Source organism: Pangasianodon hypophthalmus, chromosome 15, assembly GCF_027358585.1.
Source record: "Pangasianodon hypophthalmus isolate fPanHyp1 chromosome 15, fPanHyp1.pri, whole genome shotgun sequence".
Lineage (NCBI taxonomy): Eukaryota > Metazoa > Chordata > Actinopteri > Siluriformes > Pangasiidae > Pangasianodon > Pangasianodon hypophthalmus.
In genome coordinates, this window is record NC_069724.1 from 16,127,752 (window position 1) to 16,151,553 (window position 23,802).

At 36.7% G+C, this 23,802-nt stretch overlaps 1 protein-coding gene and 1 non-coding gene across 23 annotated transcripts in view; both read right to left on the reverse strand.

Annotated features, from left to right (window-relative positions):
• Window positions 1-48: 48 nt before the first annotated feature.
• On the reverse strand, window positions 49-176 carry LOC113535826 (U6atac minor spliceosomal RNA). Its single transcript, XR_003403641.1, has one exon. It is a non-coding gene; the product is annotated as a U6atac minor spliceosomal RNA (small nuclear RNA).
• Window positions 177-5,146: 4,970 nt separating this feature from the next.
• LOC113535542 (formin-binding protein 1) overlaps window positions 5,147-23,802 on the reverse strand; it is a 95,518-nt gene continuing 76,862 nt past the window's right edge. For 5 of the 22 annotated variants that reach the window (XM_053240121.1, XM_026928902.3, XM_053240122.1 and 2 more), the window contains 9 exons: window positions 18,724-18,738; window positions 18,407-18,442; window positions 15,506-15,615; window positions 14,700-14,832; window positions 14,459-14,586; window positions 13,142-13,287; window positions 12,086-12,244; window positions 11,508-11,562; window positions 5,147-9,914 (listed from right to left, as the gene is read on the reverse strand). In XM_053240121.1, coding sequence (XP_053096096.1) covers window positions 11,543-11,562; window positions 12,086-12,244; window positions 13,142-13,287; window positions 14,459-14,586; window positions 14,700-14,832; window positions 15,506-15,615; window positions 18,407-18,442; window positions 18,724-18,738 — 747 coding nt within the window. In that variant the 3' untranslated portion in view covers window positions 5,147-9,914; window positions 11,508-11,542. The remainder of the gene's footprint in view (window positions 9,915-11,507; window positions 11,563-12,085; window positions 12,245-13,141; window positions 13,288-14,458; window positions 14,587-14,699; window positions 14,833-15,505; window positions 15,616-18,406; window positions 18,443-18,723; window positions 18,739-23,802) is intronic. The other 17 variants (XM_026928904.3, XM_053240123.1, XM_053240125.1 and 14 more) reach the window with 7 other exon arrangements.

The following is a 23,802-nucleotide window of genomic DNA, read 5'->3' on the forward strand; positions in this document are numbered from 1 at the left end:
ATCAAATGAAGGCTCTCAAGCCATTACATGGGCACAAAAAAAAAAAAAAAAAAAACTTGGTTAGAGATGCCACGAAGTAGGTGGCAGTGCCTTAACCGTATGTGTGTTGTAGGCCACTAGGACCTCTTCCATCCTTGTCAAGGGGAGTGCTAACCTTCTCTCCTTTCATACAACACGGAAGTAACGGCTTGGTAGCAGAGTATATAAAGGTTGTAATGCAAATGAATGTCTGATTGACGGTAAATTCTTCCACCAAAATAGAAGCATTAATTGTTTCAAGTCTTATAGATAAAACAAGCTTATTTAAACAAATAAACAGAATTACATGTACCATATATAGAAGTTACCTTCGATTTTCATCCTTGTAAATAAACTATTCTTGCGCCGCAATGCATTACTTATTTGCATAGAAAGGCTTTAAACCCAATCACATTGAGGGAGCGCATGACGTTGACGGACGTTTCCGGAAGTAAAAACCAGTACCGTTTCACTGTCCCAAATGGCGCCCTGAGCACTGCGGTCCTCCTCCAAGTCAGCAGTTTAGTGACGTCGTCGACGTGAAGAACTATGGTGCGCGTGTGATTGAGGGCTAGAGGTTGTAAAGGTGAGGATTTGAGACACTCCTCAAGACTTCCGTCACAGTCTCAAATGCTGACGCGCGCGTATCGTTACTCGTTCGAGCCAGAACTCAGCGTATCTGAGGGGTCGGCATGATAGCAAGGCGGAAGTTACACTGGCTCAAATTCTTGTTGGAAAAGCTACAAATGGATGGGTTAAGGCTGTATATTTTATGATAGAAGAACAGAATATAATAACGAATTCAAATATATAATAACGACACAACGCTATGGTGTCGCTGCCGCCAAGGCTCGTGATGGCGCGCGACCGTGAAAAAATAGCTGACCGTGTAGTTGTCCAGGTTGCAATAGACAATTTCACATCAATTCACATGACACTTGAAGTATTGCAAATGAAGTAATTGCCAGTTACATAATTAGCAGTAAATTGTTATTGCACCAGATAAAGACTAAATCTAAAAATAGCATACAAAGTGGCTTGTAGGCTACTGTATAAATGTTGATGTCCTTACTGTTTTTTGTCTGATTGCTGTGTATGTGTATATATATATATATATATATATATATATATATATGTGTGTGTGTGTGTGTGTGTGTGTGTGTGTGTGTGTGTGTATAATATATATATATATATTTTTTTTTGTACACTCACCGTTCACTTTAATAGGAACACCTGTGCACCTACACGTTCATGAAGTTATCTACTCAGCCAATCATGTAGCAGCAGCACAATGCATAAAATAATACAGATACAAGTCAAGAGCTTCAGTTAGTGTTCACATCAAACATCATAATGAAGAAAAATGTGACTTTGCTCTTGGCATGGATTTTGGTTCCAGGTGGGCTGGTTTGACTATTTCATAAACTGCTGATCTCCTGGGAATTTCATATACAAGAGACTCTAGAGTTTACACAGAAAGGTGCAAAAATTTGAAGAAAAAAAAAAAAAGTGTGCAAGAGTTCTGTGGGTGGAAATGCCTTGTTGATAAGAGAGTTCAGCGGCCAGATTGGTTTGAGCTGCCAGGAAGGATATAGAAGCTCATGAGAATCCCTTGACTTGAGTGGTTAAAAACAAACAGGTGAATGTTCTGTTGTGGCCAAGTCTGAATCCCATTGAGAATCTGAGGCACTGTTTGAAAATTGTAGCCAACAAACAACATCCCAACCAACCTGAAGAACCTGGAGCAAATCTGCCAAGAAGAATGGGTGAAAATCATTCCCAAACAGCGTGCAAAGCTGCTAGTAACTTACTCCAACAGATTTAAAGCTGTTATTGCAGCAAAAGGTGGTTCTACCAAGTACTAGTCTGAAGGGGTTGAATACTTATGCTAAATATTATACTATATATTTTTTTAAGATCTGCTGACAAATTATGATTTTTTTTTGCTCATATTTAAGAGCATACTGGTTTGCAATAAAAATACTGTCTGGAATAATCTGTAAGTGTCATTTGTAATTGAGATGAATCTGATAACTTTAAAGGGGGTTAAATACTTTTGCAAGGCACTATATACAGTAGATATAAAAGCTCTACACACAGGTAAAATTGCAGGTTTTTGTGATGTAAAAAATCGAACCAAGATAAATCATGTCAGATCTTCTTCCACCTTTAATGTGATACAGCAACCAACAGAATTCAAGTAGAAAAACAAATAGAAAGATTTTAGGAAAAAAAAAAGAAAAACTTGCAATAACCTGGTTGAATAAGTGTGCACACCCTTTTATAATGGAGCATATGACTGTGCTAAGAATTAAACAATCACATTCTAGCTCAAGTTCAAAAGTAATCATCATACACCTGTCATCAGTGAAGTGATTCTGATTAACCCCAAATAAAGACCAGCTGTTTCTTTAGGATTTTCTTCACATCATCTTGGTTTCATCTGACTGCTGAAGCCATGGTCTGCAAAGAGCTTACAAAGCCTGTACGGTATTTCACTTGTCAAAAGGTATCAATCAGGGGAGGAGTAGAAAAGAACAGGACATTCCTCCAAAATTGAGACAAGGAGAAGACCAAAACTTATCAGGGAAGCTGCCAAGAGCTGCAGGAATATCTGGCAAATACTGGCCACTCCCTGCATGTGAAAATCTCCTGTATTCTTCACCTATCTGGGCTATATGGGTCTCACAAAAACACCCAAGCATGCCTAAATTTTGGCAAAACATACACACAATCACTCCAAACCATGTGAAAAAATGCTAAAGGCTTCTTCTTCTTTTCATTTGGGACTGGGGCTCTAGTCAAGAGAGAGGGAATCATGGATAGCTCCAAATATGAATCTATTTTAGCACAAAACCTGCAGGCCTCTGCTCTACAGCTGAAGATGTAGAAAAATGTCACCTTCCAGCTTTCACCTTTCAAAGTCAACAAAGGAGTGGTTTCAGAAGAAGAAGATCAACATTTTGGAATGGCCCAGTCAGAGCCCAGATGTAAATCCTATCAAAAACCTGCGGAATGATTTGAAGATGGCTGTCCACAGATTTATCTTGGTTTCATTCATCACAAAAATTTGCAATTTTTAACAAGGGTGTGTGGAATTTGTTATATTCACTATAGATGCCCAAAGAGAATGTATGGTAATATGAAAGGTGTGGAGTTGTGAAAAATTGAGTTTAAATGTCTTTCAGTGTATGTAAACTTTTGTAATAGCCTATATTATACACACCCTTACATTAGACTACAATCTCATATCATAGTAATCACAATCAAGCAGATCTCATGTTTATTCAAATAAATTTATACAAAAAAAAACAACTTTTGTAAAGACACACAGTGTATTGACAACAGCATGCAACCTATTAAAAAGTGAAGTATTGGTGGTTAACTGCCGGTTTATGCTCCTCTGGTCACAGTATGTTTCATTTCTTTCTGTTGAATATTTTTTTATATTCCACTTATTTCAAAATGATTTTGCACACTCAAATATGGACACAAAATCATTTTCTCCCCCACAATATCTGCCATGTTTCCATGTTTCAGCTGGTGGCAGCACATTACACACACACACACAAAAAAAAATAAAAACTCTTGACCCCAATGGCTGTCTTTTCATCTCCTCCCCTGACTGCAGCTGACTGCTCTTGAATACTGCAACTCAAATACACCCATTCACAAAACAAACACAGGTGTTTTGATCAAGCAGTGATAAAGCTATGTAGTATCTCAGTCATGCTTACAGCAAGTAGCATAAAAGAAAAATCCAGCATAAGGCTTGATGCACAGTGAGACATTGCTGAACAATTCAAACAGTGCAATTATTCACACACCTCAGTATCAGAAACCTGTTGGCGGTCGGCTTGTCCATTGTTGGATAAACTGCACGTTTTATTTCTGATGCTGTGGTTAAGACTGTGCAAAGTATAAATGAAAAACACATTTTCAGTGTTTTTGTCTTGTTTGTTTGATATACCAATGATTGTTTATATTCGTTCCCAGATCATAAAGCTGTTCAAGCATGCACAGTACAAATCAGGCAGCACCGACACTACCTGATCTATAGCTTGGTGTTGAAAAAAATCTCAGTCTGTTCCTGAGAGATGCTTTAAAAATTCACACCTTTATTGCAAAAGATGAATATTTTTTTAGTTGCTGGATACAAAGGGATCTCTCTACATGGGGGTATTCTTTTTTAAAGCTAAAGGCATTTTATGGGTTGTTTACCTTTCTCTTTCTCTGTATGATGATATGAAAACAAAAATGAAAAAAGGAAAGCTTTGATAAGCATTTTTCAGACTGAGGCTTTTAAGTCTTTAAAGATTTCCAAATTCTAAACACTATTTTTTAAAATGAACTGGATCAATCATTTCCTGAATAAGGAACTTCCTATGTTTGCTATTAAATTAAATTTATTTTAAATTATTCCATTTTTATAACCAAATCATAAAAAATTGCCTTCAAACACAAGTTTACCTCACACAAATATATTCTTTGGAATAACTAGCATTTGCTGTAGAGGAATAGATCTATGTACGTCTAACTCTTAGATGGATAAAGGAATACATTTTGCACTGGATTTACTCAGTGACAGCTTTTAGCCCTTTCAGGAACTGGCCTGTAAAACAAGTGCTGTCCTGTTCTATAAAGATTACTTTAAAGTCATTAAGAGCAAAGGAAACTTCTCATCTTCTTCATTTAGATAAGGACTCCTTTATACAGGTCTATGTGAACAATTCCAGATTTAATAACTGATGGATGAAATATCTGTGAACGTAAATATACCAATACCCATATTACATATACTTTAACTGCACGCACTGGTACTCCTTCAAAAACACTACTCGCTGAACACATTGTTTTCCTCAGATAATAAAATAGTATATTCTTTTTTAAAAGATTCTTTTGTTTCTTAGTAAACATTAAAGTAATGGAAGTATATTTGGAAATACTACTTTATCCTTTATATTTATAACTACATTATATTTATGTAACATTTCTTTTCTAAGCTCTAATGCATAGATTGTCTGGTAATAATTTTATACACCCTAACATCAGGTGACGTTTTTTATGTAATCATAGGCAAATCTCATGTTATGTGTTTGGCTATTAAGCACCAGGACATACATTCATGTACTTCCTGTGTATATTTAATTGGCACAGTTAACACAATATAAAGTATTCAGTTCTCTGACATACAAGCTTGACAAACAGAACACAAATGACAATGAAAAAGTACAAAACACAGTTTGGAGACATGATGGAAAAAAAAATTCTTTGCTTAGCTGAGCAGAGAAAGTACAATTTCAGAACATTTTATTATTAGTTCAAAGCTTAAAAATAGATTTTTTTCCTCTTTATTATTTCCATAGTTCACTCTTATTTATAGATTTATATTTATATCTACTGATTCGGAGCCGGTGTGACACGCTTTACAGCACAGCCAGGTGTGTGTGTGTTTGTGTGTATGTGAAATTGCAGGGAAACTGAATGTTTCAGAACAGAGAGACGTTTTCAGGTAGCATCAATATTTTCTTGCTTCATATTTACAGCTTATTTTATCATTATTGTAGGTCATTTCGGATGAGATATTTATCTTGTATTGACAATGTAAAACAATAAAAACCTCTTTAATGGTGCAAGAATTTTTTAACAGAAATCTGGCTTCTGATTTATAAAGGGATGAAAAATAATTTTAATCAGCAGAAGATAAAATCAGCTAAAATAATAATAATAATAATAATAGTAATAATAATAATAATAATAATAATAATAATAAATCTCTCCATGAGAAGGTAAGAAAGTTAAAAATCAAACAATGAAAATCAATTATGTGCCAGCGTGAGTAGTCAAAGGAAATTCCTGAAACTAAACAATATTAAATTGATTCATCTTGTTCTCTACAAAACAAAAATAATATTTATATTAAAAAAAAAAAAATGTACAAATGCCTTTTCCAAACTACAGACATTAAGCCTAAGAAAGGAAATCACATATTCCACAGAATAAAGCCATGGACACACAGGGGGTATGTTTATCCATGATTATAGAGGCCTAGCAGGCTCTGCTGATGAATTTACATGGTTTAAAATTTTACATCTTTTAATCCTCTTAAAACAATTGTGTTTCCTGCTGGAGCTGTGCATACATGCTTTTCCACTAACGCAATGCCGCTGATGCACTGCCATCATGTTATCAAGGAACAGTTCAGCCAAAAAAAATAAAAGTTCACAATGTTTCCCTTCCCCAAATGACATGCAGTGGTGCTCCGATGTTAACGTAGGTAATAACTGAAGGAAGTTTACAGACCACAGTTTATCATCATGCAAACTGCATGCCTTACCTCGCCTTAAAAGACACTGCTTGACTCAATAACCCAATTTGTACATAAACATTTGCATAAATAAAATGGTATGCTCCCTCAATCAAGATCATTCAGGACCTGGGGTCTCATTTACCATGAGTAGAACAAGTTCTAATTTTACATGTAAGAACCACCAATACACATGTACATACACACAACTACCTTCGATGGACCCTTCCCTTTAAAAGGGTGATTTTATGGCTATGTGTGTGCATCTATTGCCCAATTACATTTTGAAAACCTGCAAATGTGCTCTTTGGTTAAAAAGCCTAGAGCAGAAAGGACTTGAGTGTGCATAGGGATGCTATTACTGCATTTGTTGGTCTCTCCAAGTGGGGAGAGTTACTGGCAGAGATAAATTAAAATTGTACAGGGAAAAAAATTCTACTGAGAAGCCACTCATCACTTTCAGCAAAGAGGTTCCTGTGGTCCTTAAATACTCATTCCCTGCATAAAGCTGCATGTGCCAAATCTTCAAGCAAGGCATGTTCAGCCATTGTCTGCATCATCCAAAACAGTCTTTAGATTATATGATTTTACAAGTTTCATCTGTGTAACGTCTGCATCTTGTGAGCACCACAGCCTGCAATTACTGTCACTGGCATGATCGACAATAAGTGGGATGGGAGCTCTTCATAATCAGTTTACCCATGTAACCCACATCACTTTTCTAATACCTGGGGCTTCTGCATATGCATGGTCAGGGGAGAACTATGCACAGAAACTCCATACAGACAATTAGGGACCCTGGAGCTGACAGCTCACAATGCTACCCACTGCCGCACGATGCCGCCCTATAAAATGCAGAATATGTTAAATATGAATATATTAAACATGCAGAATATGTTAAACAATTTTTTATGTTAAATAAATTTTAAGGTTATCTTCTAAATCACTTCTAACATTTCTTCTAACATTTCAACTTTCATGCTTATTCCACCTTTAAATTTAGGCCACGCCTCCTATCTGAGTCTGATGGAGTGACATCTGGTACAAAAGAAAGTGATTCTAGCCTCAAGATGGCTGCTACAACTTCTTTCTGTCCATTCTTATATAAAACAGTATGTCATAAAGCACTCTATAAACTACATAAGCAAGTCCCCATAAATAAGTACATAAAAAGAATTTGTCAAACCTGTTTGAGATGAGTGTATAATTTAAGCATGATGTTTTCTTGATGCTAAACTGCAGGACAACAGGTTCTATTTCTTGTTAGCTACATTAGCCTCATAGCACCAGTGCAAAACAAAAGAAGCAGAGTTCAGACACCAACACGGTTGATGCTTGGTTGATGTTTGGCATAAGAAGGACATTGTATACACTACAATTTTGCCTGAACTATTCCTTTAAACAGATCACCATTAAAACATTCTGAAGTTTTAAAAAATAGGGTGAAATCAATATCACAACTCAAATGTCTGAAGAACAAATTCCAATCGCAATATCTTTGTATGATGAATATTTTCTCAAATCCAAAAGTTAAACTTGCAAATTAAACAAAGGAAATGACGCATCACATTTGCAATGTCAATTTAAAGGTTCACCTCTACAACAGGTAGAAAAATGGTAGGTTCTTAGAAAGGTGATGAAGTGCTGAACTAAACCAGCATGGGCTCCGGTGACTGCTCTGTGTCAGTGGAAAAGCACAGTCTAGCCCTGATCGGGGATCAGGTATCTGTCTGCCCACATAATCATATTCATTCAGATCAAAAGGCAAAAACTATTCCTAAGTCAACACCACATAGGCAACCACATAACATAAGATGGCTGACCTTTGTAGACAGGCTCAATAAATCCACAGGATGAGACTGCAAGTTAACCTGTTAACAAAATGTGCATGTACCAATGTGACTTCACAGTGTTTTCTCTTATAGCTACTAGGGGTTGCGAGGGTATTACTTTTTACTAGTCGAGCAGTAATTTCAGGACATTACTATTTTAGGCTATTTTGTTAGTGCAGTTAAATGCTGATAAACGACAGCAACAGCTGTCAAACTACACTTTAATTAACTGCCATACACAGGCTACAAATTTTTTAGGTTACATTGTTAACACCAAAAATAAATAAATCAGTGCAATAAATGTGCAAAAAAATAACTGTGTATCATATTATAATATTTAAGGATGTGCTAGTTGTTATAATGGACTTGTGTGTAAATTGTTAGTTCTGGAACTGAGAGCACACAGCACAGAAGCTCATGTCCTTCAACAGAGCCCTCTTTATGGCTCAATGACCAGCCTTCCATGGATGGAGGATGCTATGTCTACAGTAGCATCAAGGCTGATAATGACCTTGGTGTTGAATGGCCATGTTCAACTAAGGCCTCAATAGCATCCGAAAACAAGTGTGCCTCTGTCTTCTGGCATGCTGGGACAGGCTTTAAACTAGTCGAGTGGGATTGGATAGTGATGTGCAACCCATGGCACTGATTTCACTCTTTCGTACAACGCTGTTCCAAAGAGCAAGGATTTTATTTCATCGTTATTTAGCTTTAAAGGACAACAAAAATAACTGTGTGGATGCGATTTAAAAAAAATCAGTCCCACGCACATCTTTAAACTTTTAACCATAAAAGTGATACGACAGTAATAACGTTCCATTAAAACATAATTTTACGCAATGGGCAAGTTAACAGTAGAATTGGCTTTGTTTGGTCTTAAATCTTTTTCAGACTAACAAAGTACATTTAGCCTGCTTTCTTTACGGTCTGCCTTACTTTTTTTTACTCTACTCCCCTGACTAGTCAACATCTCCACTGCAGCGACTTGTGAATGTATTAGTTGACTAGTCTATGCAACCCCTACTAGCTACACACTGGCTAATTAAGCAACAGAATACAGTGCTTGTTATAAAAATACTCTAAAAAAGAAACACAAAATAAATCTGTTGGTGCAATACATTGGTGCAAATGAGCCCGTATGACATTTTCCTAAAGGGCCTGATTGTAAAAAGACAAAGACTCAAAATGCATATAGAATATATAGCATAGGCCTATTTGTCCAATCCTATAGACATACACCCTCTTGTTAACTGTGTGATATTTGGAAAAGAAAAAAGTTTGCAGGTAAACCGGTCACATGTTGAACAACACTGAAATGAAAGGCGTGGAAAAAGTGGTTACGTGTCATATAGATTGACTGGACAAGACTAATGTTATCAGAGCTAAGGTTTTATCTGTGCCCATGTGTAGTATATGCTATCTAGCTCTGTCTCAATAGATGTAAATAAATGCAAGGTCATGTTGAACTGAATTACAGTTACGGTGCTAGTAAGCTGCATAGCAAAGAAGCAGTATTTTTACATGTAGCCTTATTAAGGGTCGGATTATTTTTATCTCTGGTTGGTTGCATGGGCACGGTTCAGTTACTGTCTGCACTAGGGGATCCTCAGCCTCCTGTGCATCTCTTTCTTCCAACTTAATTTGTCCATCATCATCATCATCATCATCATCGTTTCACTCTCTCCATTTTGGTAAAGAGTGGTGTTTTCCTGTATATGCAGTCACTTGCCATGTGCCCTCTTCTCTTGGTTAGGAATCTGCAGTTACAAACAGAGACATTGTTAGAAAGACACACACACACAGATACAACCATCAGAATAAAAGTCATACTGCCTCTAGTTACTAGGCCTGTAATCTTTTGACTTGCTCTGATCTGTAAAGTTGAAGACTATTACACAAAGCCATTATAGAACTCATTCATTCATTCATTCATTAATCTTCAGTAAACGCTTCATTCTAGTCAGGGTTATTGTGGATCCGGAGCCTATCCCAGTAACAGTGGGTGCAAGGTGAGAGAATCCACCCCAGATGGGAAACCTGTTCATTGCAGGGCACCATGCACGTACATTTTCATACATCTGGGCAATTTAGTGTAGCCAGTCTACCTACTGGCATGTTTTTAGACAATGGGAGTAAAACTTGGGAAACTCACTCAAACATGGGGAGAACATGCGAAACTCCATGCAGACAGTAAACTGAGCTCAGGAACGAACTGGGTACCTGGGAGCTCTGAGGCGGTAACACCACCCGCTGCCCTTTATAGTATTCTTAAAGGGAAAGCTAAATGAAGGAGCAATTAGTAATTTTTTGTGCCCTCTGCTGCCTGTGTGGCCAACTGCAAGAAAACAGAGACAAAACTCCCCTTTCTTCCTACCCTCTATGCTGACACTTAGTCAGCCACATAAGTTGTCTTTTAAGGAAAAGAAGTTGAGCTGAGCAGCTGTGCTCTGGCTGGAGCTGACTTCCAGCCTGGAAAAATGTAAACAGAAGCCTGAATCATTGCATAGCAATATTACCAGTCAGGTTTTCGATGGTATTTTTGAAATCATATTATTATAATAAGTCTAGAAACACTTTACAAACTATACTATTACACATTTGAGATATTTGCTGTCACACACAAGATTTTCTGCTATTCTTCATAGGCAGTGATTTAAAAAATAAATTACAGAGATGAGAAACACAGATAATGAGTCACCAAGAATGCTGCATGCATCATCTGAACAAGATCGAGATAGATAAAGATAAGCAGGGCCATCTTAAATGTTTTTTTTGCAGTGCCAGGGAATGTGGCTTATGACTAGTGAGTTTAAACACAGAAAAAGCAGTTATGTGGCAAGTGTTTTGTATTTAATGCTTGTGTGGCTTTTAGATGCTTTTGGGCTTCTGCAATTACGGTATCATCACTGAGCAATCATCACTCTAGATGTCCACAGTTCCATGTTAGTTAAAAATTCTCAGTTCATCATGCCATGCAGCATTGATTTATGCCTATGATACTTTGGCAAGTTTATGAGTCAATATCTTTGAGGTAAAAAGAAAACTGTAAAGTTACATCTAAAAAAACACAAAGGTTATAATAGTTTATGAATACTAAAACTCAATTAAACATTCTTGTAAACTGAAATATAATAATATCCTAAATGTTATTTAAATACAGATACTATTAAGCAAAATATAGAATTAACGTCTACAAAATGTATTTATTTATGACAAGTAGGAAGTTCATGTTTCTCACATTCGGTTGCACATCAAATTACTGCCAGTATATCATGGGCATTAAAATACCTTCAGTCCACTCCACACACACACACACACACACACACACACACACACACACACACTCTCACCCTCTGGAATAGGTTGTATACCCTGTTCACAACCCCTAATCCCACACATAAAGGCCTGTAAAGAAACACACAATGGACCAGCTGTAGACCTACAGCGGATGTTTCCCCCTCCCACCCCATGAACAAACCTGACCATGGGATATAAAAAAATATGAAAATATAAATAAATATAAAAATAAAAAAATACAAAGCAAACAGCAAAGCATCCAGAGAGAAAATAATGCAAGCATATTTGGTGCTGTCAAAAAGTATTTGCCCCTTTGCCCTCCCTTTGAGATACAGCAGCATATGACGTCATAACTTGTCATCCAGTAGATGCTGATTACTTTTTAAACACTTTTTTTGTGAAAATAATTTAAAATGTATTATCTTATACAACTTTCCTTGCCATAAATAGAATGGACAATTCTAGTCCTTAGTCATTACCTTAGTCATGCATGCTTTTCAAACAAGCCTTTAAGCCTCAGTTACTGTCTCATTTTTTCCACTTCCTTTTATTTTAGCCCTGATTATACAATATACCAAATTATAACCTCATAGCTATTGCTAAACCTACAATACTATTCAGGTGTGGGTACCTTTGGCATTGGAGTCGAGGAAGACCTCGACGTAGGATGTGGGAACGTAGCCCTCCTCCTCCTCGTTCCTCCGGACACGCGTCCAGCCATCTCCTTTATCCTCCTCGATCACAAAGAGCACCTCTCCTTCTGCTAACGCCAGCGTGCCTTCATTACTTCCTAAAAAGCGGACAAAGACACAGAGAAAGAGGGGAAATGGAAAATGAGACATGAACAAATATATAGAGAAAAGAAAATGAGACAGTGAGGGAGGTAGAGAAAGAAAGAAATAGAGGGGAATAGGAGAGAGTGAAAGATACAAAGAGTGTAATAGAGGGACAGAAAAAGGTAAAGAGACAGTTAATATACAACAAGAAATATGGAGAGTGGGAAAATATTAACATCAGTATGGCTAATTTGTGTGTGTTTTAGTTACAAATAAATACAGCCCAAATAATAGCACCCCAAATAAATACACTCCAAACAAATACACTCCAAATAATAACACCCCAAATATATACACTCCAAACAAATACACTCCAAATAAATACACTCCAAACAAATACACTCCAAACAAATACACTCCAAATATATACACTCCAAATACACTCCAAACAAATACACTCCAAACAAATACACTCCAAATATATACACTCCAAATAAATACACTCCAAATAATAACACTCCAAATATATACACTCCAAACAAATACACTCCAAATAAATACACTCCAAATAAATACACTCCAAATAAACACGCTCCAAATAATAACACCACAAATAAATACATTCCATATGTATTGTACACATATCGTTAGCTTTTGTGGTGAATTTACAATGTTGGTGTTTTCGGTTTCAGAAGTCTTTTTGAATTCTGAATGCTTTATGCTAAATGGCCACAATTCAAACTACACCTGGCTAGCATTAGCATTTAAATTTAAGAAAATGTTGGAATTTTTAAATGGCACAAAACAAATGGGAATGATCAGAATGGCTGAACTACAACAAGATAATCGCAATATTCAGCAGTCACCCCAGACATATGCTCTGTGTGCGTGTGTGTCTGTGTTTGTGTTACCTTCAAACGGGTAGAGTGCTTTGCAAGTTCCGATGGTGGGCAGCATTTCTTCCTCAGCATCATCAAACTCATCAAACTCTGGATCAGCCTGAACCTTTGTCCTGACTTCAGAGCTCTGTTCCTCAGTGTAGCTACCATCTGGACTGCTCCATCACACACACACACACACACACACACACACACACACACACACACACACACACACCAAAGAGTAACTATAGCGGCAGCACTACTCATCCTTTTATTCGCTAGTCACCGAGTCATTAGCACAGAAATTAGCCATCTAACTACCAGCTAACAGCTAAGCAGCAAATCAGTGATGTAACAAAACTAGTTGATGCGCACCCTTTTCGAAAGTACGAAAGTAAGCCAACGTTAATATATAAAATGAATAACATATGCAGAGATAAGGGATATTTTGAGATTACATATAGGTATTGTTTTATTAGGATTATTATTTTATTATTTATTTTATTTTAGGTAGTACTAATTTTTCTGCAAAATATTGGTTTCACAGTGATAAGCAACTGTATAATTTACATTTTGTGATACATGCCCTAGAAAGAATAACAGTCTCTTCCTGCAATGTCAAACAAGGAGACATATGTAGGGGACTGTGTTTTACATGAAGAACTTCCATTATATTCTTAAGTTTACTCATGTGGACATCACTCTTCAATTCAGATTTAAAGTTAACTAAAAATTATTTTAAAAGATAATTTAGTTGAAGTCCAGAGACTGAGATGGCCATTGCAGAACTTGTGTTTGTGTTTCAACAACAATTTCTGTCTTAATTTGCAGGTACCATTTGCATGTATCCTTATCTTTTTTATTTTTTAAAATTTTTTACTGATTTACTAAATTTACTGCATTTTCATGAGCACAGAGATGCAGAATGACTTAACTCTAAAAAGGGACGGGGTTGAAATACACCCATTTTCAGGAGGGGTGGCTAGGTTTGCTGCAGTGATATCCCAACAAATCAGCTCCTCTCACTCTCTTTAAAAACCCAGTGTGCACAGTGCAGCTCAAGGACATTTTTTTAATAACATATAATCCGATTTCACATACAGGTTTCACATCACACTCACAGAACTCTTCTCTGTTGCTTACAAATTTTACATTGAAATTATAATGTCATAGCTGCAGAGACTGGAATACAAACTCAAGTGTTCTTATTTTTAAAGTCAAAATCCAAATCATATCGAAAATGCACAAGACAAAAGATTCACATGCATATAAATGTGGTGTGGCTGGTATAAGATGTACAGGTAGATGTGTGTGTGTGTGCTTGTGTGTGTGTTTGTGTGTGTATACCTTTCACGGTCCTGAGCACAGTTGTTGTTGGCCGTTGTTGTACTGTTTTGAGTTTCATACACAGCACTTTGTCTCTGAGTTGATTCACTTCTCACTGGCATTCTGCCCTCCACTTCTGCTAGCCAGCCCTGAAGTGTACACGCGCACACACACACACACACACACACAGAGCACATACTGTATGTAGTTTTGTTTGTACTTGGGTTATACATGGGAATACTGTATATAACCAAATACACACCTCAAACTTCTGAAGTTCAGCCTGAAGTTTATCAACACGATGGCTGATCTCTGCAAGTCTTGGATCCACGCTGCTCGGATCCCCCATCTGGGGGTTCTTCACATAAACATCCTTCATTTTAGTCAATGCATCTCTGAGGGGAAAACACACACACACAAAATCACATCTTTGCATTGGCATTATATGATTATACATATAGACTCACATAAAAAAACTGACCAGAATTTTGGCTATAATTATCTTTGTTGTGTACCTAAGCAGTTTCTACTTATATATAAATGTATATAATTTGAATCCGTGGCCAGGAGCCAAAAGAGCAAAACTGGCCGACACTAGCCAGTCGTGGGCGTCTGTGAGCTCATGTATGCAGAAGAGTGCAGATAGTGCCTTCCTCTACAAAAAAACGTATTTGAGTTGTACCTTTTATTTCTGGGCAGTAGAATTAAACTGAACGAATAGAATATATTTTGTCGGGAATACATATTATTGGTAAATGTATTACAATACCTTATACTGTAATATATCTACACATGTAAACCATAATATGAAATAGATACAACTGCTTGTCACTGCTATCCATATACGTATGTATAAATTATACTATATTATACAATATGTTTTAACATAAATTAATTTTTTAATTTTATTTTGGTGTTCATTTCTGTTTTAATTACACCCACTGATTTAGAAGCTTGATAAAAATACTGATGAGTATATAATTGTTGGTAATATAATTGTCATGAGTTGCAGGATCAGAACACAACCCTGTATATTTTATATGTAAGTGTGTGTCTGCGTGTCTGTACTTCTGGTCCAACTCTTTCTGTATGTCTTTATTAATCTCGTCGATCTTCGCTTGTAGTTTCTTCCTCCTCTGTTCCGGGGGCAAGTGACTGAAATCCTCTGGATTCGCACCCTGAAAACAAGAGAGAGGGATAGAGACAAAAGGAGAGTCAATACCTTAACTGAATGTATTGACTCTATACTTACCTATGTTAAGTGAGCAAACACGTGAATGGGATTCAGATAAACAGTAGCTTATAAAAGTCTGACTGACTAGCTAGATTTTTAGTTGATGCTTTCCTCCTTATTATAAATATCAAAGCTTGGATTTGGGATTTTGGTCTTTTTATATAGTTAACTGAAATAATAGCATTTAGGCAGGATATATCATCAGAATTTGAGCCAGATCACTATGTAATTGTTTAAGTAGCTAAATTCCTGTTTCCTGCATTGACGTATTGATCTCTAGGATTGTTTTCCATCATCATTCTCTAGTCTGTATCAGTTATTTTTCAGATGTATATTATTTGCAGAATGCCTATATGTATATTGTAATGGTCTTGTAATTAGGTTAAATACCCCTGTAAAGTGAATGCTAAAGTGAGAGACCATTCTGTAATTTCTTCAGTTGGGCAGGGAGCATTCCATTCACAAGAGGCACATGCACAGATAAACCCCAATAAGATGCTTGAGCCCCTACTGTTTGCCATCAGCCTGTACAAGTATAAAATAATTGTATTTTTACGGCCACTGGATGCTCTCTGGGTGGTGCAGTTACGAGCCTTCTGACAGGGGTCTCCAAGATTCACTTAGGCAAGGCGCAATTAGCTTAATCTCCCCTGAGAATATAGTTAGTATGTTAGCTTGGCATTAGGCAGAGTGAGACCATCCCACTTGAGGATATTTTGCCTTAGTTACCGCTAACCTCTTATGCGTCAGCAGAACTGGAACGATCTAGGCTGTTTCAGAATTTTAACGTTATGCTTCTGCATACTCTAGTCACATAATCAGCTTTACAACAACACCATTTTTAGTTTGCTATTTAATCAAGTCTGTAAAAATATCTGTGTATGGATCTGTTGAACAGACTTTGATGTTTGATGCATATTTTTGTCTCAGCAGCATGCTTTGTCTCAGGTATGCGGTTAGCACGCCAACTTTCTTGGAACATGCTTTTGTAATGATAGTTTTGTTTTGACTGATATCCCTTTCAGCTGTTTTTACCTTTGAAACTCCTGCCATCTGAAAAGTAATATATTTTATACATGTTGAAATCAAGATAACAGATTTTAAAGATAACAGATTGTAGTTTGTGATGTTCATTCAAACATAATCTAAACCATTAGAGCAGTTTTTATTAAATTGTGAACCAAAATAATGATAATTATTTGGGATATTAAAATAAAACAAATCTATTTATTGACCATGATGCTCGAAGTTTTTTGCTGGCACAAGCAGAATAAATCAGAATTATTGCTAATTTGCTTGTGTGTAATCCAATATTCTCCCCGTTTGCACTCAACTGCTGTTTTTGTGGTCAGAAATGAACTTGCTTGTGCTGATGTGGGATGGGACGATGGAATGTTCAGAATCCAGTACATTTTTCCATCTGACTTGGACCCAAAACTTGGGTTACTTGTGAAACACTTGTGTTACTGCCTGCCTATATTCATCATTGACATGTTTTAATTTCAATTTAAATTTGGGAATGTGTGAAAATGCTTGAATTTGTATCCAAGACTTATCCAAGTTGTTGTAAATTACGCCAGCCAGCCAGTTATTCTTGCTATAGTTACAGTTAAAGTTACCGGTTACCACTAAATATCAGAGTGAACTCCAGTCCAAATGTCATTCAGAAAATGTCAGTGCACTCTGTTGTGTGCACTCAGTGTGCGTACACTACATATATGTTCAAGGGGTTCAAACCTAACCCCTTTCCCTTGGTACAGCATGCAAAATTTCAGCAAAACAACAATAAACATAACAGTGTACATGCAATACTAACAAAATAAATCTTAAATAAACTTCACCATCCCAAAATACTCACATAAATGATAATGTAAAGCATGAATCTGTATCTGTCAATCATGTTGTCTTACTTATATTGCTTAATTTCATATACAGTAGGTTCATTTTTAGTATTTGTTGTCATTTTGTTTGATAAATTTAACTGAATTAATGTAAATTAATTCACCTAGCATATAAGATATTTGGTCGAGTCTTTTTAATATCTCTGGTGGTGTTAATACTTTAATGGAATGGTCCATTTTATCTGAGATTTCAACAATTAATTCTCTGATTTAAATAGTTGACATAACATGGTGAAAGGAAATGCACATATTGTATGAATAACATATATAACATTATTATCAAAATTCTACTGCTTAACACAGTGACAGCTAAACTGCACTCTAATGTGAATAGAAAGCATCCGTGTGGACTAAAGTAGAGGTGTGTTTAGGGCTTGGGATCCAGCGGGACCCAACAAAACAGTGCTGGGAGCGAATGGTCACATATGAAGCTCACGGGAGCAAAAAAAAGGCCACATTAATTAGCATGAAAGATTACTGGATATGGCAAGGGTACAGTGCTGAGTGATGCATTTACTGCTTCATTCATTCATTCATTTTTAGTAAATGCATTACCCTGGTCAGGGTCACTGTGGTTTAAATGACTAAGTTCATTTGAAAATATTGCGGTCAGGTACACACAAAATAAGAATTACGAGATCGGGCAGGTGTGAAAAAACAAAGTCCTGCACACACCTCTAGACTAAAGCTCATGGAAGGAATTAGAAATCAGGCAACTACTTAAAGTTTATTTAACCATTAGGTGAAAGAAAGTCATGGTGTTACTGGTGCTTAACTAAACAGTTTAACAGACAAGCAAATAGACAAGAGGAGCGGTGTTGGGTTTCGGATCACCTCAATAAGGTTCCGCATGTGGGCACTGAGCGAGATCTAAACAGAGGGATGGCCACCACAGATGTAAGACAGGCAAAACAAAAACAAAAGCAAACAAACAAACATAAGACAACACCACATTTGTGTACTTATTAAAAATAAAAAAGTTAAATTATAATGATTAAAATACACCACAGTTCAAAAATGCAAATGAAGAATAAAGCATAAAATTCACAAACAACTCAGGGTGTCATTAGTGAAACGGGTTTGTGGGTTATGATGATGTCGAGCATGCTACAGTCATGCCAATAAAGTCATGCGATTGTCAACATGCTTACCAGCTTGAGAGAGAGCTTCTCGGGGAGAAGAGAGAGAATGATGAAGAAAGGAGCAGAGAGAGAAAAAACAACATCAGAGGAGCCACACTGAATCACTGTTCACACTTACACAAGTACGCATCCACATACACACATACACACATACACACACACACAGCTATGCTAAGTTGGGTCATGATCTCACTGGTGAAGGTCACTACTCAAAAAGTGCTCAAAAAGCGCCATTCCTAGCAATGGCTGCATATGTCCATTTCCTATGATAACTGGAGACTCGTTGCTGTGTAGTGGAGCGATTTCAAAATCTAGGTTCTCTACAGTTATGTGTCTAGATTGTTTGGCAGATGTGTTTTTAGAGGTTTAGAAAAAAGCTGTTTCCAAACAATGAAAAAGAACTGCAGAGTAGGTAATGAGAAATCTTTATACCGGACTTATTATCATGGTGATATTTAATTTTTTTTTAAATATTCCAAATCATAATTAGTTTCAGTGCTTCAGCTAAGCATGCACACTTAAGGAAAAAGTTTCAAATGCTACTCGGGACCATGACACCACATGTGTAAAATTGTATGCTGTGTTCTGATTTCTTCTGGTCCCAGCAATCTTAGCGTGTTTATGTTCTAGGCTGCTGTAATGCTCAGCAACATTCCAAAAGTTCCACACTGTCTAAATTCACCCACATCTGTGAGCTTGAATATTAAGTTAGGAATGTGCGGTTATAGGAAAATAATAAATGATGCAGTCGTGTGATGTACTACCATGATGAAGTTGATTATTTTTCAGTAACAGCCCATACTGAAGTATTTTCTTCCGCTTAGACCACAACAACTTGCCAGTAATAAATTTTTTTTATTTAATAAAGAGCAACACATTTTTATCTGTTACAGAACATCCATGAAACAAGTTAGTTCCTGTTATAACTTATGTTATAGCAGAACCGCCGTCTCTTTTTTTCTCTCTTGAAGTTAATAAGAACAAAAAACCCACAATTTGTCACATCACTGTGAAACTGCCAAGCTCTCCATCCTGAAGACTTTCCTGTGTCAGAAACGTTAAACGAACAGCTTTACCTCTGACTGCTAAATAAGTACTAAATAAACAACTCCTCACAGAAAACCTCACCACATCAATGATTATTCACATTTTTAAATCCATTTATGTGTAGTGTCTACTATACATGTTCCTGTTGTTACTGCATTAATATAAACCTGTGAGTTGCCTTGCAGCCAGCAATGTGTGATTTTTTTAGAAAATTAATCTTAAGTTTATAGAAAATGAAATTGTGAATTTGAAAATTAAAAACACATACTGACCTATCAGAATCGTGAATTGTGATTGGCTGCAGGCACGAGCCCACAGCACCAGTGCCGTAAGTATTCACAGCCGTGTCGATGTTCCATACAATTGTGAGTGTGATTATTGCTTTCATACAACAGTTCTATAAGCAAGAAATTAAAATCGAGTAAGTGACATTTCGGACACAGTAAGGCCAAATGTTCTGTTAATTTTTGCTCCACTAGTGGAACTAGATTCCAAAACAGCCACACTCACTTTGGCTGGCATGTCGGTTAGCTCGCTAGCTAGCTCACACTGATTTGTACATTCCCATTAAAGGTGCTTCCAGTAAAACTGGCCTCCCTTCTTCCTTTTCATCTTCATCTGATGAACTTTCATATTTTAAGCCAAAAGTTATATTCCTGAAAAGTATCGTTCACCATGTCTGCTGATGATGTCGCTAACTCTACTGTAGTAACCGTTTCAAACTAGGCACGGACGAGCGGAGGGATACACACAGTGAAACGTCTCAGTGCAGTTATAGGTAATATAGGCACTCTTGGAATGCCGCTCAACCAATCAAACTAGTGGACCGGACCTAACTGTTGTATAAGAGCCCATAATTCTGCACTGCCACAGGCAGGGTGAACATCAGCGATAGAGCTACATGCATCGCATAAAACATGGAAAGTGAAAATATCACTTTTTTAAATCATGAAGAAAATAATTTTCACTTTCATTTTTCAGATTTTTTTAGTTCATCTACCAAAAGTAATGTTTTCCTGTTGCTTAGCTGAAGTTCTAAAGTTTTCAAACAGGAAAATTTATTCTGACTGCCTAATATCAACGTGTCTTTTTGAAAAATAAATAAATAAATTTATTCTGAACCATGAAATTTTGAAGTGTTAATGAGCATTCGAGAAGCCTAACAACAAAGAATCACACTTTGCACCACATTTTCACTGCCTGAATTGTAGTGAACTTCATCAGGTTTTAAAGAGAAAAAACTTGATGTTAAATCATTACAAACAGGTGGGGGGTCTACAGCACTAGCCAGACAATGCCTAAGAAAGGAAGCACAGCTGGGATAAGAGAGAAAATAGATAATGACAGAAAAGAACTGAATGAGGACAGGAGAAAGAGAACAATAGCAGCACACAGTCAAAATCATGATGAAATACACATGGTGATGAAAAATAGTTATTTCTTCTTAATGATTCCAATGTTCATTTTCATACCATATACATTCATATCCTTAATACACTGTGGCAAATCCTTAATACACTGTGGCACAATAACACAAGAGAGCTTTTTTTTTTTTTTTTTTTTTTTTAGAGTAATACACTAGTGCACTTGTATAGAGAAAGCCTTTGTCTGAATTAAAAGGCGAGAAATTGGTTAAAATGGTTAAAAAATACTAACTCCAAATGAAGTTGGAAAGTGTATCAGTAAAGAATAAAAACCATGTGATAAGAAGTGACTTATTTTAAAGCAATGTTGACATAGACTGTTTGTGTTCCCTACTAAATAAACCTGGTAAAGATATAGATGGTATCATCTTGCAGTTCAACTATTCAACATAATAGCTGAAAGACAAACAATGACTCATATTTTGACTCATAAGTTCCAAGCTGTTTTGGAACTTTGAATAAAACTTATGAAACATCTGTCTGGAAACATACCTATGACAAAATTATGCACTTGGATGTTAATGTTCTCCCACTAGGGGGAGCACGTATTGTTTTATGAAGGATAATCATTCCAAGGTCTGCAGCGCTAACGTAGCTATAAGAAGATGACCCTAATGCTACAACGCTTTGGTTGAACTCATCCCAGTCTACATTAGTGATTTTGATACACTTTGATGAGAACATTACAAAAACGAACATAATGTGTGACATGACACATATTTTTGTACACACAGTAAGTACAGATATATAAATATGCATGTATTGAAGCTACAGGATGGAATTCAAACAAACAGCTACAATCTTCATGACATCAAGAAGGAACAGGGGTAAATTCTGAGACATATCCACACATGGAAAAGTACCAGAAAGGTCAAAGTTCACAGAGTGCTTGCCTGGTCTTAGGATCTATCCATTCATTTCAGGAATTGCACTTGTGACACTTTGTGAATTAACCCCTCCCAAGCAAGCTGATTCACAGCTACAAAGCTCTAAGCGGAGGGCTCCAGGGGAAGTGACAGGGGGCTATTGCTATATTTAATTACATTATTGAAATTCCATTAAAGTTTATCACAGACAGACGCTAACCTCATTTATGAAATGCAAAAAACCCAATGTGTTCATCACCTTCTTATTTGCCAGTGTGTTTGTTTAAAATAAAATACGTTAAGACGCTAAATGAGGTTATGTCTGTAGGTCACTCATATGACTTTACAGCTATAGATTCATTCCAATGTGCACTCACACACACACACACACACACACACACACACACACACACACCCTTTCACTCAGTCTAGTATAATATTCTCACCAAGACCAGTTAGTCTTGGCTGAATAACAGAAAAACTTTCACACACTCATACAAACATACCTACACATACACACTTACGACATATTGCCTGGCCTCAAAAGCATAAGTAGGCCGGCCAAGAGTCCTCTTCATCAGCTCTTTATCATAGTGAAGGGACTGTGGAGACTGCAGCAAGGAAGATATTCTTATCAAGCCAATGTGTGTGCACGTACAAACACACCCACACCCACCCACACCCACACACACACACACACACACACACAGTAGTGGATACATAGATTAATTTAGATTTCTGCTGCAGAATTGAGACTATCAAAAAAGTCTGTTCCTAAATGAATGCTAAATGTACAATAAAATGCAAGACTGAGACACTACCAAAAACTGTTTTTATTGAATCAGTTCTCAAAATCATTGTATTCATAAAATTGTATTTTTTCAAAAAGATTCCATTCTTCATTAATAGGGAACCTGGAGCTGTGAGGCAGCAAACAGGCTATTCATAATTACAAAGCTTCATGGTTTATTTATCAAAGTAATTTTTATGTAATTTATTAATTATCAATTTTAAATATATCTCTGGAACCACACCAGAAGGATGGGACACCATTATTCCAAAAGATATTTGCTTAAGATACAGACAGGTATCAAATTAAAGGAAAAACAGTGGCTCAGTTCTGCTGTGGGGGAATTTCGCTGGCATTAGAGGGAAGGCTCCCCACAAATCAATATTCAGTTATTCTGAGTGATCACTTTTATCCTGTGATGAAACATTGCTACCCTGATGGGAGTGCTGTCTTCTAGGATGGACCTGCCCGCCTCCATGCACAAGGGCTCACTAAATGGTTTGAGTATGAAAATGATTTAAAACGTATGTTATGGCCTTCACAGTCTCACCAGATCTCAAACCAACTGAGCACCTATGTGACATTTTTGAGTGGCGTGTTAGACAACGCTCTCCACCACTGTCATCAAAACACCAACTGAGCAGATATCTTTTGGAAGACTGTTGCTCATCTCTGTAGTATAGTTATAGAGATGTAGGATCAATGCTATGGCACACTGAAACTGTTCTGGCAGCGTGTGGTGTTCCAGCACCTTACTTTAATTTACATGAATACAGAACAGACTCATCTATATTATTTACATATGTAAGCTGACAGCTTTACATATCTATTCTGACAGAGTAGTAAATCTGGCACCTACATACAAGAGACACAGACATACACACACAGACACACACACACACACGCAACAAACACACACTCAAACAGACAGACACACAGAGACACTAAAGCCTGGACTGGC